Source organism: Phocoena sinus, chromosome 3 (assembly GCF_008692025.1).
Source record: "Phocoena sinus isolate mPhoSin1 chromosome 3, mPhoSin1.pri, whole genome shotgun sequence".
Taxonomy (NCBI): Eukaryota; Metazoa; Chordata; class Mammalia; order Artiodactyla; family Phocoenidae; genus Phocoena; species Phocoena sinus.
Window position 1 is genome coordinate 119,773,999 of NC_045765.1, and position 15,606 is coordinate 119,789,604.

General features: G+C 39.3%; 1 protein-coding gene across 1 annotated transcript in view; it reads right to left on the minus strand.

Moving 5' to 3' along the window:
• Positions 1 to 15,606, minus strand: part of MAST4 (microtubule associated serine/threonine kinase family member 4) — a 572,191-nt gene that overhangs the window by 37,827 nt on the left and 518,758 nt on the right. Inside the window, 4 exon segments of the mRNA XM_032627144.1 lie at positions 1,718 to 1,926; positions 8,309 to 8,394; positions 11,220 to 11,287; positions 15,022 to 15,154. Of these exon segments, the coding sequence (XP_032483035.1) occupies positions 1,718 to 1,926; positions 8,309 to 8,394; positions 11,220 to 11,287; positions 15,022 to 15,154 (496 nt within the window).

A 15,606-nucleotide genomic window follows, 5' to 3' on the forward strand; every position in this document is an offset into this window, starting at 1 on the left:
CAGAATTTCCAAGTAGAATGGTCTCTATCCATAGACATAGTCGATCGTGTTCGTAAGTGGAGACTGTGTTAAGTAATCACGTTTCTACTTATGATGTGGTGTGGAGAAAATATAGACTTTTATTTAAGAAGCGCTGCTCATGAGAGAGCAGATTTGGCCTGAAGTGAAACTAAATGTTGAAGAAACTGATGATGTGTTTTAGGAACAGCGTGATGATTTAAAATAAACCATTTTAAAACATGGATTCTGGAATCAGGCTGCCTGAGTTCAAATTCCGGCTCTGACTCTTACAGGTGGGGACATCTTAGGCAAGATGGTCTTGGTTCTTTCAGCTGTAATATCAGGATATGAATAGTGTCATCCCTTTTATTGTAAGGATTAAATGAGGTAATCTGTGTAAAGAATTCAGGATGCTGTCAACACATATTAAACATGTGATAAACGTTAATTATTGTTGTTAAAATAACCCTAACAAAAGTTAATAAAGCAAAGTACTGGTGTGGTGAAAAGAACAATGGGTGGAAATCAGGCAAGTTATGTTTTTGTCCTGTATCTACCACTAAATATCTGGTGAAACCCCTTCTTGGGTTTCAGTTCATTCATCTGCAAAATGAAAACGATATTTAACGGTTCGTTAAGTTACAAGTTTTGGGATTCTGTTCAAACAATCACAAGGGCTTAAATTAGATGCTTTGAAAATTGTTTTGGAGACTAGGATTGACATAGATACACTAATATGTATAAAAGAGATAACTAATAAGAACCTGCTGTATAAAAAAATAAATAAACTAAAATTTTTTTAAAAAAGAAAATTGTTTTGGCCCTTGCTTATCTATTCATTTTATTAGCTTTATTTATGTCAGTAAGTCATGGCTATGGAAACACTCAAAAATTTCATGTAAAGTTGACGGAAATAAGATTACTTGGAACATTTAAAAGGTAGACCACAAACTTCCAAAAGAAAAAAAAGTGAGTTTTTAAAAATTAAACTATAGTTGATTTATAATATTGTGTTAGTTTCAGGTATACAGTTTCAGACTCTTTCCCATTATAGGTTATTACAAGATACTGAATATAGTTCCATGTGCTGTACACTAAATCCTTGCTGTTTATCTATTTTATACATAGTGGTGTCTATCTGTTAATCCCATAGTCCTAATTTATACCCCCCCTTTCCCCTTTATAACCATAAGTTTGGTTTCTATGTCTGTGAATCTATTTCTCTTTTGTAAATAAGTTGATTTATATTATTTTTTTAGATTAGAAGTTAGATTTTCTTGAATGTATCTTTCTCCTAACTCACCATTAATTTCGTACCATACACCAAAAAGGATATATTTTTAATATTTTCCTTAAGAAGATCCATTGTAATGAATGTTTTTATGATATGTGATAAAAATAAGTAGGAAAAATCCCATCACCTATATTCTAACTTTAATGACCAATTGAGAGGAGGTGCTTAGGATGAAAAGCTATTAAAAAGGGAAAACAACCTTTTTCCAAATAGCACTAATTTTCCCTTTGTTATAGTAGAGCTGGCCCTTTACAAGCAATTATGGGAAGATAATGACTGGGAAGACAGCCATCTAATTGCCTGGCCTTGGTTCCTACGTGGATACAACCATTGTATGGCACAAGTACAGAAAGCGTCAGCTGCACAAAGGAGCCAGTGGTTTCTGGGTACAGGTGTCATGTTCTCTGTGTCAGAGTGACTCACCTTCGACATATTCCATGACCATGCACAAGTGGCGCCTGGTCTCAAAGGAGCAATACATGCTGACAACAAAAGGGTTTTCTGCAAAAGTCAGGATATCCCGTTCCACAAAGGCCTGCTGGATCTGGTTTCGGAGGATGAGGTTCTGTTTATTAATCTTCTTCATGGCAAACCTCTGCCGCGATTCCTTATGCCGAACAAAATAGACTGCCCTGAAAAGGAGCACAAGAGTTGGGGTTCAAAGGAAGAGGGGATGTTTCTGGGTACAGTACACCACTTTTTTTTTTTTTTTACATTCACGTGATAGCCGGGATTCAGCCCACATAAGCTATGCTGGCAACTACAAACATTCCATTCCAGGCCAAAGCCCTTTGGCTAATTGATTTTTTAAAAAAATTCTTTCAATAAAAGCTACAGGTCACACATAAGGCAAATTCATTTCACTGAAGAAAATGGACAGTCTCCAGAGTGAGCTACTTTCCAATAGCTAGCTGTTGTGTTCAGTTTTTCTATAACAGAACAAAATCCGACATATAAGTTAAAACAGGAAAACAATGAACAAAAGTACATACATATTCTGAGCGAGATCCTTTCTAGAATTAGATATCTATTAGGCATTTTTTCACAACTGACTAAAGCAATAATTTTCTATATGATACTCATGGGATCTACAAAAAGGGACCATAGACTATAGCTTCTTAAAGTAGCTGACTTCCAACTTGAGAGTAATTTACTTCCCATGAACTTTCTAGATAAATAAGAAGTATGTAATAGGTCATATGAGGCTGCCCTCCCTGTTACAAAGAGTCGCATATTTCTTCACTACAGACCTCGGCATGAGTTGCACCTATGCCTGTTTCAACAGGAAATGCATTCCCAACCTAAAAGGGGGTCCAGAGTACACTGCATTTCTGGTCCATGTGACCCACATCTGAGGTGTCTGGCAACTCTACTGTAAAGTGAGCAGGCTGCATGGAATTTCTGCCAAAAGTCTCTTCCAAATACTCTACAGAACCAATTCTGTCTGGGTAAAGACAAAGGACTCCCTGAAGCTTCAAATGATGTAGAGAAAAGAAGTAATTCGGAGGAGGATCCTTCAAACCCCACCTGGAAATGATGAGCAACAAAGAAAATGTCTTGGACGGGCTCCTTTTCTCATAAGTTACTCCTCACTTATCTCATTATTAAGGGACAACAGGTTTGAACTCTCAGGTTAGGCAATTCTCAAATAATTAATAATTTACCTAAAGAGCTATCATCATTAGAAGTGTGTAATAGGTTGTACGAGGCTGTCCTGAAACAAACGCAATGATCAACTAAGTAATAATTTACCTGAAAAGCTATCAATCATAGTAAAGTACATCCAGTAGTCTGTTTCCTAAACAAGGGGCTATCTGAGATGCATTTTTCACTAGTGATTTTCATTGCCTCCAAAAAATGAACTCGAAGGGGCCTAGGACACCCTATATTCCTGCTGGACCAATATGTCAGAGTGATCCCCTTACATAAATCTTAAGTATATTCAATCTCAGTTTAACCAATATTCACATTTTCCTCTTAAGCGTTCAACTAGGAATTCATCTTTCTTTGAAGTGTGTACGTCTTTGTCTTCTCATTGTATCCATCTTTTCCCTTCACTCACAAAATCACACATTTGTGGGGTCTCTGTTTAAACACTCCTTTTTTTTTTAATCTTTACAGCTTTTTCTCTCTCCTCTTTTCTCTGGCCTTCTAGTTCTTCCTTCCCTGGATAGTAAAAAGCTGTCTTAGCCACACTCCACAGAACGAACTCTAGGAATAACCTGGTACTCTTATTCCCACTGTACAACAAACTGACAAGGGAGCTGGCTGGCTGGGTGCCTACTGCTTTCCACAGAGGCTAGGCATCCTCTTCAGGATTCCCAAACACTTTGGGCTCCCACCAGCCGGGTTAATTTCCACACCTGTTCTGGCTAGGCTTGATATCCTGACTGAGTAATTTAAACAAATATTTAAACTGATGAAACACGAGTGTGAAAAGAGAAAGCACTGTTGTTTATAAGAAAACTGAGTGGAATGCTTGGGAAAGCACTGATAAATGTGAGTTACTAAATAAAATTCCTATTGATTTAGTGTGAGTGAGAAGATTCCAAACGTCGAGAAAATGATAAAAATCTAGGCGGATTGCTTCCAGTCCTTGCTTCACCTGTAAAAAAGCTAAAAGTGTGAAACAAACAACATAGTACAGTCAGCCCTACATAGCCACGGCTTCTGCACCCTCAGATTCAATCAACTGAGGATTGAAAAGTATTAAAAACGAACAAACAAAAAAATCCAGAAAACCGCATGAAGCAAAACTCGAATTCGCCACACTGGTAACTATTGATATTTATGCAGCATTTCCATTGTATTAGATATTATAAGTAATCTAGAGATGATTTAAAATATATGAGAGGACGCCATTTTATATAAGGGACAGGAGTATCTGTGCATTTTGGTATCTGAGGGGGGTCTTGGAACCAATACCCCTTGGATACCAAGGAATGACTGTATAAGTATTGTTTATACTGGCTGTCTTATAAAGGGTTTACATCGAAAGGCTAGTCAATTTACATATATTTAGGTTAAATTAAAATGTTTAAAGTACATATCATTTTTTGGTGATTTCCTACTTGAACTTTTTCATTTACCAACTACTCATTCTTTCTGAATCAGATTAAAGGCTATGACAATTTTTTTCTTTTTCCAATCACTGATTGGATAAAATCAAGATCCAAAGACACTTGAGCTGCTCCTAATCAGAAGCTGATAGCAGGACAGAGAGATTCAAAGGGAGCACAGAAAAGAACTTGGCCTCCCCTTACATATATGAGACATGCATTGGCAGATACTGTCATGAAGAGGGATTCTTGAGATACAGAATCTGTTTTTCAAAATGAACTTTAGAATTGAAAATGTTAAAAGGAAAAAGCCAGTATCTTTATATAAGCACTTGCCTATTCTTGAGAGTCAACTGGAATACAGCTCACTTTCTATCACTTCTTTCAATATTTAATATTGAGTAAGTTTAGGGCTGAGGACCTCCAGACATATGATACTGTTAACTTCACTTTTAGACTATCAGTAGGCTGCCATTTTGATTTTCAACCAAGCTCCACCATTTCTTACATAAATAACTGCTCCTCAATGTTTGAGAACAACAGGAAGTGAAGGAAAAAGAATAGGGTTGTACATGATTTTATGAAAGAACAAAAGAGAAAGATACCTCAGACCCAATTTGACCAGTACCTACACTAGGTACTGTGTAAAAAGGCCTTCAATCTTTATTCTTAGATTTTCAATTCATAAAATTTGATTTGACTTTGTTTTCCCTTGCTTTTGTACTTAAAATAATCAGGTAATCCTTAGGGAAATTTACCTAAACCAGTTGAAATTAATCCTATAGGTAGCTTGAGATACCATTTCCTCAGGAGAAACGTATCTCGATCAAGTTGCAAAAGTCAACCAGACCTAATTAGAATTCCCTGTAGCTGCATTTTTGTTTGTTTTGTTTATGTTATGTTTTTACATTTCTGTACTGCTTTGGAAATATTATTTCTAATGCTGAAATGTGTTTATTCAGTAATACGTGTTGTCTCTCACATACTCCTTTCCTCCATCCTTATAAATCGCTGTTCTAAATCTACTCAAGTCAGCAGAGGGTGAAGCAGAGGGAGAGAGAGAGGGGGAGGGAGAGGCTGAAAAAGAGAGAGAGACAGAGAAACAGAGCGGGACAGACAGACATCTAACACTGCTAAGCAGAGCTGCAAACTGCCCAAGGTTATAAAACTAGACTGAACTAATTTGGCCCCCATTTCTCTGTTTTCTGGCCTCAAGGGTTGCTTCCCTTGAAAAGGCTTCTGTGTCTCTTTTCCTACACTGACCGGCCCTGTGAAATAGGAAGATCCAAGGGCGGGAGGTGATGCATGGGGAGGGGCAGCCAGCGGAGCCAAGCATCACTCCACTCAAGCAAAACTGAGGCGGGGGAAGGGAGAAATGGAATCGGAAGCAGGCAGGATTTAGAGCAGAATGAATCAGTCCTATTGGGAGTGTGAACATCTCATACAAATAAAATTATGCATGAATCTGAGAGCCTGACACATGAATCCCGGTGAGCAGATCCGCATGTGGGAAGGAGAGTGCAAGTGTTAGGGGGAAGCTGAGGGGAAAGGCTATCAAGAGGGAGCATCCGTCAGTCTGTCTCTCAGGTAAATGACCCTGTCCTTTGAGGGTTAAAAAAAAGCAGAAAGGGCAGCAAGACTAGAAAGCAATGTGAAGTGGGGAAGAATCATCGTGCCTCTCAAATTTAGCTTTCTTACTTTAGAAAATTTCAGGTCAATCTTATTCTTCTACTTCGAAAACATTCGAAATTGTTATTTAAAAATCTAGGTGGAAGCGCTCAATGGAAGAAGGACTTCTATACCCTAATTAAGATGGCTAAAAGTTATAAACGATATTCAGAGGGAGAAAAGAGCTCTGCTTGCAGTCAGAGTATGTGTGACCAGGCTTGGGAGCCTCTTTCTCCACATCTAAGTGGAAGTAACATCAACGCCTCACAGGGGCTTGCGAGAAGAGAACAAATAAAGAGAATAAAGAGACTAGTCCAGTGCCTGGCACACAGTAGGTGTTCGCTTTCTACAAAGTGCTAAGTTGGCATGAAGGGAGGTACAACTGCCAGTCAGGATCTGAAACCTGTTAAACAGAGAAGGAAATTGGGTGCTTCTCAAATTGGCTTTATATTGTCACTAAGTAGGATGTTGAAAAAACCATGACGTGTTATATAGCTCTATCGAATGAAAGGGTTAGTTTCTAGCATAACCAGTATTTGAAAAGTCACAGAATGGGTGTCGCTCTAAGTCACTGATGTGAGCGAGGGACTCGGTTACAGGGATGCCCAAGAAAGCCTCGAACGGCTCCAATTCATGGACCTACGTGATCCATCTGTTCAGCCAATTCACAGAAGCCCGCTATCAGCATCCTGATCAGGTGGGCCAATGGGCGTAGCTCCATTCAAATTTTAAGTGAAAAATAATTAAATTGTAGAGGAAATCTGTCAGAAATGTAATGAGAGATTAACTTGGAGAAGAGCAAAAGAGAAAAAAAAAGTTTTTGGCTGATCGGCAGAGGCTCCCACAGGCAGCTTGTAAGCCCATTAATGACTTGGCCTCCGTCCTGGGTGTTTACTGATTCACAGCTCGTTTAACTTCTTGTATATTCCCAAGCATTCCCCAAAGTGTGATATACCTCATCTACTATACGGTGGTTTAATTTGCACTACAAATGAGTTTACTCAACCAATTAGAACTCCAAATACTGCTAAGATATATGCCCAAATTTTATAAAAGTGGTGCTTCACAGAAAATCCTATGCCAGAATTCCACAGGCAATAAAATTCAGCAGTGCTCAAACCCACAGATCCCTTAAATCAAAGTTCAGTCTTTTCCCTAATCAAACAAGAAATCCTCAGATGATCTCCAGAACTAAAAAGGACTAAAAGCCAATAATATATAAACAAAACCCACAAACAACTGCATGCTAAAACAATCTTCTCAGGTAGAAGAGTTTCAGTGAGCTCCTCAAAAGAAATAGAATATTGTAAAAATAAAACATCGGAAAGCATTTATAAGCCACATCAGGAAATATGCCATTTGACATAATCCTGAAAACAAATCAGTGGAGCATAGAAGGCACTCACAAATATTTAAGTTCTTCACTAAGTTAATGGTGTGGAAAATATTAGAGGTGAAAAAAACACCATAAGGAGAAACATCCCTTGTGGCGTAACAAAAATCGATTCTATCTCATCTGCTGTGTGTGTTATAAATGGCAATAAATGTCTACGGGATTGTTTATTGCTGTCCACCTACGGATGGAATTGGGATTAATACTTAATTAAACTAGAGTTCTGGGCTGTCTAAAATGGATCAGGACATAGTTGGTGTATTAATTACTCTTCCAAACTATTAGTAACTCAGAGGGATCTTGTCAGTATTGACCTTATGCCCTGAGAGGGAAACCGTGTATCTATAAAAATGAACCAAGGAAGGGGCTCCACTAATGTGGTCAGACTATAGCATAGAGTTCAATTGAAAAAAAAAAAAAATCCTGGTGTTATATAAAGACTAAAAGAAGTGTGTTGCTTTAAATTTTCAATCAGCCTTCTTATTAAAGTACTACTCTCCCAAGGTTGACTGCTGGTCAGACAGGAAGTACTGGCTAATTCTCAAGTAGAAATGCTATAAATGAATTTGTATATATTCAGATACATATATATATCCAGATGTGTATGTGTATCTACATAAAAACAGGCATATACAAAAATTTTCCCTTTAGAAATTTTTACTTTCTAAAGTCTTCCTCCCCCATGCTCTAAAATAACCCCCAGGTCACTTGAAATGTTTTCTGATTGGGTATCCAATGAAAAATGATTTGGGCTTCACCTGATACCCATCAATGAAGGAGCGGTGATCTGAAAACTCAAGTCCCCAACAACATCTGTTTGGCATAAGATCAATGTGAAGAATATATTTCTCAGGTGTGTTAAAATATAATAGAGAGTTTTCCTGAATTACTCACCCATAGGCTCCATTGCTAATCAATTTAATCGTCTCAAAATCACTTTCCCGAGGTTTCCTTCGAAGTTTCAGGGAAGCATTAGAGCTCTTGGAGACAAAATATGGATGTTAAAAAAATAGCTCAGAATTTAAGAAAATGATTTTAGCAGTAAAATAACTAATATTTGAATTGCATGCTCTATTGTTTAATATGTTAAAGTGCAGTATTCTAGCCAAAGGAACCTGGCGGACGGCTTTAAAGCTCAATTTTCCACAGCAGTGCTGATAAACTACTCCTCATGACTGGCTCAGTTTCATTTAAGTGAACACCATTTCCAGGAGATAGAGGCACCACGTTTTTGAAAATTCCTGATTTTTAATTTACCTCTGTAAACCATTCAGGTGAGCCTCACCCTAGTCTTTTAAAGTTTTAAGATTTAAGTCCAAAATGCCAAATCTTAATTCTAGTTTCAGCCAATCAGAAAAGAATGGGCTGGAGTGGCCCTCTACGGGTTGGTGGATCACGTGGCCTCTCTGCCGCTGACCAGGGCATGTCCATTTCATTCCTGTGGCAACCTTTCCTGTTTGGAAAAGGTAGTTGGCAACAGATGAGACAGCCAGGCAGAGCATGCCTGTCTTTCTTTACTTCCATCCACCGTAAGTCTTACTTACCATAGTTTAGACACCAATTTTCAAAAAGATAGCTCTTTAAAAAGCTTAGTTCAAAGGACACGAATAAACAAAGTTTTGTTTTGTTTTGTTTTACAAAATTTTCTCATGCCCCATGTATCTTAGCACTGAGAGAGGGTTAAGAGTCGTTCTGCTCCCTCCACAGAGACCAGAATCCCCTTCCCATAATTTTGGAAGAAACCCCATGACTCTGAGGTATATGCCATCCTCCCCCACTCAGTGCTGGCACCCGCCCACTTGGCTGCCCCACCACCTCTGGAAGATTTAGACCGAGCTTCCCACTGTCCTCAGTGCCTGCATTCTCTCACCATCCTGAGTGACTTCCGTATCTACACAGATAACTCAGCCAACGACCTGGCCTCTGGGCTACCTGACCTCCTCAATTCAACCAGCTCCTTTCTCTGTTTCTCCTTGGCCTCTGGCCATAGGACCTGGGTCTACTCATCACCTGCCAACACCCCACCTCAGAAAACATAATCCAAGACTGGGACCCCTTACTTGCTCAGCCACCCAGCTCCAACTACCCTCCACAGCTCCAGCTACAAGGCCCTGAACCAGCCCTCTTGTCTCATTAACTCCTCCTCACCTGAGTGACCTTACCTATGCCTATGGATGACTCCTAAGTCACCTAGACCATCCACCAAAAACTCTCCCTCTGAGGGCCGGAAGATCCCACACCTTATATACCATTGACTGCTCGATGGCTCTCCTTGGATGTCTCAAAGGAACTTCAGCTTAAGCTCATTCAAAATTATGGCAGTTATGATGAAACTAACAAAAACAGCTATCATTTATTTAGCATATGTGAAGCTGTCCTAACCATTTTACACAGACTACCTTATTTAAGCTTTTTTTTTTTTTTTTTTGGGTTCACGGGCCTCTCACTGTTGTGGCCTCTCCCGTTGCAGAGTACAGGCTCCGGATGCGCAGGCTCAGCGGCCATGGCTCACGAGCCCAGCCGCTCCGCGGCATGTGGGATCTTCCCGGACCGGAGCACGAACCCGTGTTCCCTGCATCGGCAGGCGGACTCTCAACCACTGCGCCACCACGGAAGCCCCTTATTTAATCTTTTATATCTGTTTTACACTTGAGGAAACTGAGGCACAGAGAGATTTTTCTTTTCCCCAAGCTAGTAAGAAGTGAAGCCAGCTTTGAAATCTGGAAACCTGACTCCAGAGCCTGGATTTTTAAGCCCCCAGGCTACACAGCTGCCCCTCTTTCCTGACCACCCCCCGATGCTGGGGGTGGTTCATCCTGGTTCCTCTTCTGCTATTCACAATTAGGAAGAATGGCACCAGCATCCAGGACCTCTCATCTGTGTCACTGCTGCAGACTTTCAAATGGCCTCCCCAGGGTCACTCCAGCTGGCTTTCCTCACCTCATCTACTTCCTACACTGCAATCAGTGTGATTTTTTTTCATGTTGTTACTCTGTTTGGGTCATCTCCCTATCTACGCCCCCTCATCCTCCACACACATCCATTTCCTCCACAGTTCATCAGCTTCCCACTGTTCTTTGTTTTCGTTTTTTTTTTTTTTTTTGCGGTACGCAGGCCTCTCACTGTTGTGGCCTCTCCCGTCGCGGAGCACAGGCTCCGGACGCGCAGGCTCAGCGGCCATGGCTCACGGGCCCAGCCGCTCTGCGGCATGTGGGATCTCCCCGGACCGGGGCACGAACCCGTGTCCCCTGAATCGGCAGGCGGACTCTCAACCACCGCACCACCAGGGAAGCCCCCCCACCGTTCTTTGAAAGAAACAATTTGACAAAGATGAGCAGCAAGCACATCTGTGTCCAGTTTTTACCCGAGCTCTCTAGGCTGCACGGTCTCCCTCACTCTTAAGCCTTCAGATATACTCTCTCCCTTGTATCACATGATGGTCCCTTGGCCTGGAATGTTCCCTCTGCCTCTTCTCATCCTAGTAAGTTCTCACATCTCCAGTGTCCTTTCCTTAGGAGATCTTTCTGGACTGGTAAATCTCTCTTTAATGTTATGTTCCAGGAGCACATGGCCCTTTTTCTTTACAGATCTTACTCAAGTTTCTCATTTTGATTTTTTGTGCGTGATTTCTCTTTATTAATTTGTTTCTCTTTGAAGAGAGGGGCTAAAACTGTATGCCTGGTGCCTTGCGTATAGAAGCACAATAAATATGTGTTGAACAAATAAAGTAATTAACACAGCCAAAATCTCCACATGCTAATAAACAGAAAAACCAACATCATGTTTCATCAAGAAAGATACTTACTTTCACTGATTCATCTGTTTCTGGTGTTTCTGCTGTCCCACTATCATAGTTTCCCAGCTGAGCCATTTCTAAATTAAAAAAAAAACAAACAAGCTAAGTTTAAGAGAAATAGGACAATTGTAACTAGACAAGAGTACTATGCTAAAACAAAAGAAGCACAATTTCTCCCATATTAAAAAAAGAAGAATTTACTCTATACTCCAATGTACACATGAGAAAATCTTAATTCCAACATGGCAAGAACCAACGACTGATATTGATATTTTGAAATTGTTCATTTCATGCCCTTTTTCCTAGAACTCCATTTCTTATGAACACATAGACACAGCTACTTAGAGCTGGGTCTCTGCTCATGGTAGCAGGATTCACTGGCTGACACAATCACCACAGCTTGGAAAGGGTTTGGGGGCTCAATGATTATGCTTGTAATCAGATACTCAAGAGAGGCAAGTTTCCCAGGCCCTGACAGGCATCAGAGATGCACTGACTACAGCTCAGAGATGAGTCCCAAGTTGTCATGAGCATCCCTTGCTCCATTCCTTCACGTCCACTGAGAGCCAGCCCTCCTAGTACATAAGAATCCACAACTTTTCAGAAAGGAAGCAATAGTAGTTGTTAAGAGGAGTTTGGAGTTGAAAAGACTCGAGTTGCCACCACTAAGAGCACTTACTGGTGGCTTTTTAACCTTGGGTTCTTCCTCTGTAAGATGGGAACAATATTGTTCATCTCTTGGAGTTCTTTATGAGTATCACATGTGATAACGCATGTAAAGCTCTTAGCATGTTGACTAACAAAAATTAAGTGCTCGCTGAGTGTTGATTGTTATTTATTACCATTAATTATATCATGTAAAGTAGTCAGTACTAGGCTGGATGCCACATGCTTGACGCCAGCCTAAATTCTACCCTCGTGGTCTAGTTAAGAGACAAAGCATTTCATTGCTCAGCCTACATTGGAATGCATCCTTAAGTCTATATTAGTAAATGAGAAAACCTAATTTATTTTACCGTTCATTTTGATTTTTATCAAACAATGCACACTTAAGAAAAACCGAAACATGTTTTATTAAAAAAAAGAACATGAAAAAATTTTCTCCAAAACTTTAAAAGGGGGTTATCGCTAAGTGGTAGTAGGATCACAGGTAATTTGAATTTTCTAATTTTTGAAAATCAAACGTGTATAATAAAAAGTTATAGTTTTGGGCTTCCCTGGTGGCGCAGTGATTGAGAGTCCGCCTGCTGATGCCGGGGACGCGGGTTCGTGCCCCGGTCCGGGAAGATCCCACATGCCGTGGAGCGGCTGGGCCCGTGAGCCATGGCCGCTGAGCCTGCGCTTCCGGAGCCTGTGCTCCACAACGGGAGAGGCCACAACAGTGAGAGGCCCGCGTACCGCAAAAAAAAAAAAAAAAAAAAAAAAAAAAAAAAAAAAAAAAAGTTATAGTTTTTAGTTACATATTTTTGTGTGCATCTAATATTATTTCTTAGGCTCTCAGAATTTTATGTATTCATGTTCTTATAAATATAATCATCCTTTTTTGGGAGAGATTACACATAAAACACATGAAGCAAAGCAACAATGGAGTGTTGTCTTTAGAGAAAAATGAACTCCAGAAACTAAAATAACTGGAGATTGACACTATCCCAGTTTACTTACAGAGGAAGTTCGGGAATTAAAAATGAGCTCAGTACACACTGTGTGCTTTCTTGGTGTCATTCAAATGACCTCAACGTCCTATGTGACTAGCACTTTAGATTTATAGACTAGGAGATGGACTATAATGTATTCAGTTGCAGGGGCTCAAAGGGGCAATTCTACTATTATTTATTTATTAAGCATTATTACATCTTAGGTGCAGAGGTGAACTCATATAATCCTAAAAACAACCCTATGAATAGGTACCATTATCCAGTTTTTACGGAAAACACTGAGGCACAAAGAAGGTCATCACAGTGTGATCAAGGTCACACAGTCTGCACTGACGCTCTGGGTAGTCCCATTCCAGAGTCCCACTCTTAACCTTCAAATGTCAGGCTTTAGGTCTGCTGGTGTCCATGATGACAAGAAGGGAAACAAGTGTAGATCAGCGTTTGCAATAATCACATTTTAAGTGATTAGAGCAAACAGATTAAAAATTACCCTCAGATCTGAATCAAGAAAATTAAGTGTTAAAAGTTAAAAACAACTCCCAGTGATAGACTGGTAGAATTAAACATGAAACTTGTCAAAAATCACTATTAAAGTGTTTTAAAGACAATAAAGGCATATAAATGGGCCTCAGATTATTCACCTACCAAAGGTTCAGCCTACAATGATATTTACTACCAGGTAAGAAAACTGTGAAGAGCTCACTCAGTCTACGATTCAAAGGTTGACACAACTAACTGCCGGCGTGAAGAGTCACTATAATATACTTTGACAGTCTCCCCCACTCCAATTACTTTCATAAAAAAACAAATTAAAAGATGGTTCTGTTTTAAATAGAGTTCCTGCTAAATAACTATTATCTGGGAAATACATAGTATTTGTAAGCAGTGGGTAGTAATGGAATGGAACCAAGAGTCAGCTTCTGAAACAGGAAGCTAAGGCATCATTTTGTAATGCCTGAAGAGATTTTTAAAACTCATCTAAATACCATTAAACATCTGCCCTTTTTATTTCAGTGATTTAAACCATTTCTGAAGACTCATGATTCAAAAAGGTAAAGATGGTAATTTAAAAGCTATGGGGAAAAAATCTCTCCCCAGGGAACTTTTCAGAAAAGCAGCCACCAGACTCTGATAAGTGATGAATCTGTTGTGGTACTGCTTTCAGTACAGTATAAATTTATCTGGCATTATCTCCCGGTAACGCATGCATCATTTCACTGGAAGCAAAGATTCGATGGCCGTAAGAGCAAATAAAGCAGAGGAAATAGGAGAGCAGGCAGAGAGCAGCAGGTTCCCTGGCTGTAGATGGGAAAATATCTGCCAACAGTTAGCATGATCACAAACAACTTAGCATATAACACTTTGCAAATTCAACTTAATGACCCAGGAAGACAATTTTGAATAAAGGAGTCTATGATGGCTTTTGAGTCTTTTCAGGCAGTATATAACCTAAGTGTTTTAAATGACAATCCCAAACAATAATGAACAGGAAAAGGTGGTGGAAGGAGTGGTTTCCCAATATCAGATTTGAAAAAAAATCACGAACAGGGTGCTTCCTCTTCTCTGCATTTAGTAGCATTAGACCTATTTTTTTTTTTTTTATTTGAATCAACCAGGAATCCTTGTATAAGTTCTAAAAAACATTTCCCCCCAACTGGCTCTCCAGTATATTACTATTTTTCATACCTTTTTGAGACAAGTAAGTAAAAATAGATTTACGAACACTGAACCAGATTTAAAGTTAATCATCAGTTATCAGTTACCTGACTCCCAAATTACATTTAAATGTCACTTTTAAATTAAATGTAATTAATTCATTTACCAACATTTTCAAAATGTGCACCCTTGAGAAGAATCCAAAGGAGCTCTGCAAGAGAAAAAATACCCCCAGAGAAGATGGAAATCTAAACCCTTCTTGGATGCTCTGGAATTGTTAGGCTGATAAGACTCTAGGATTTCAAGGTCTCTTCCCTACTCTAGTTAAACACAAAATTCAACATATAGTTCTTTCCTTTAAATCACAGTTGGTCCCCAAATTTGGCCTTTTCAATAGATAAAGCCAAAACATGAGGAAAAAATAAAGATTTGCCACTAAGTTTTTCCATGAGGCCACGGTACCTGAGCAAGTAAAAGTTTAGCCCAATCAGGGTACTCACCTTCCAGAGGATCTTTATTGAGACCCAGCTGGCTAATGATGTACCTGGGAATGTCAGTTTTAATACCCTGTCCTTCTTTTGCATGGCCTTCTGCTGCTTCCAATAGGTAGTAAAATTCTTCAGGATCAAATTCCTAGCAGAAGACAAACAGAGATGGATACTTCTTCGAGCCAAAATTGTCTGCGGTTTTATTACATAAACCACATTCACAGTAAACTTGCTGGATATACATGGTAATAAGTTATTTATACAGAAAGAAGGCAGATGGATTACTTCATTTAAAAAGCATATAATTTTCAGTTCATATTCAAAGCCTAATCATATTCTAAGACAATACATTTCAGTACTTGGTAACCCAAAGATAATTTCCATTTCCAACTTCCTTGTAATGTGACTTTGAAGGTACTAGGCTCCACTTAAGATATCTATCTTATTGAAAATGAACAGGTCGGAATTTTTAATTGTGCCTTTTTAGTAAAGTTTTAAAAATCTGTGAATCTCACCCAGAAGATTCAGTTTCTCTCTCTATACAAATAGCCACAAGAGAAATAATGTTAGGATGCATTTTTCTCAAAGGTTTTGTAG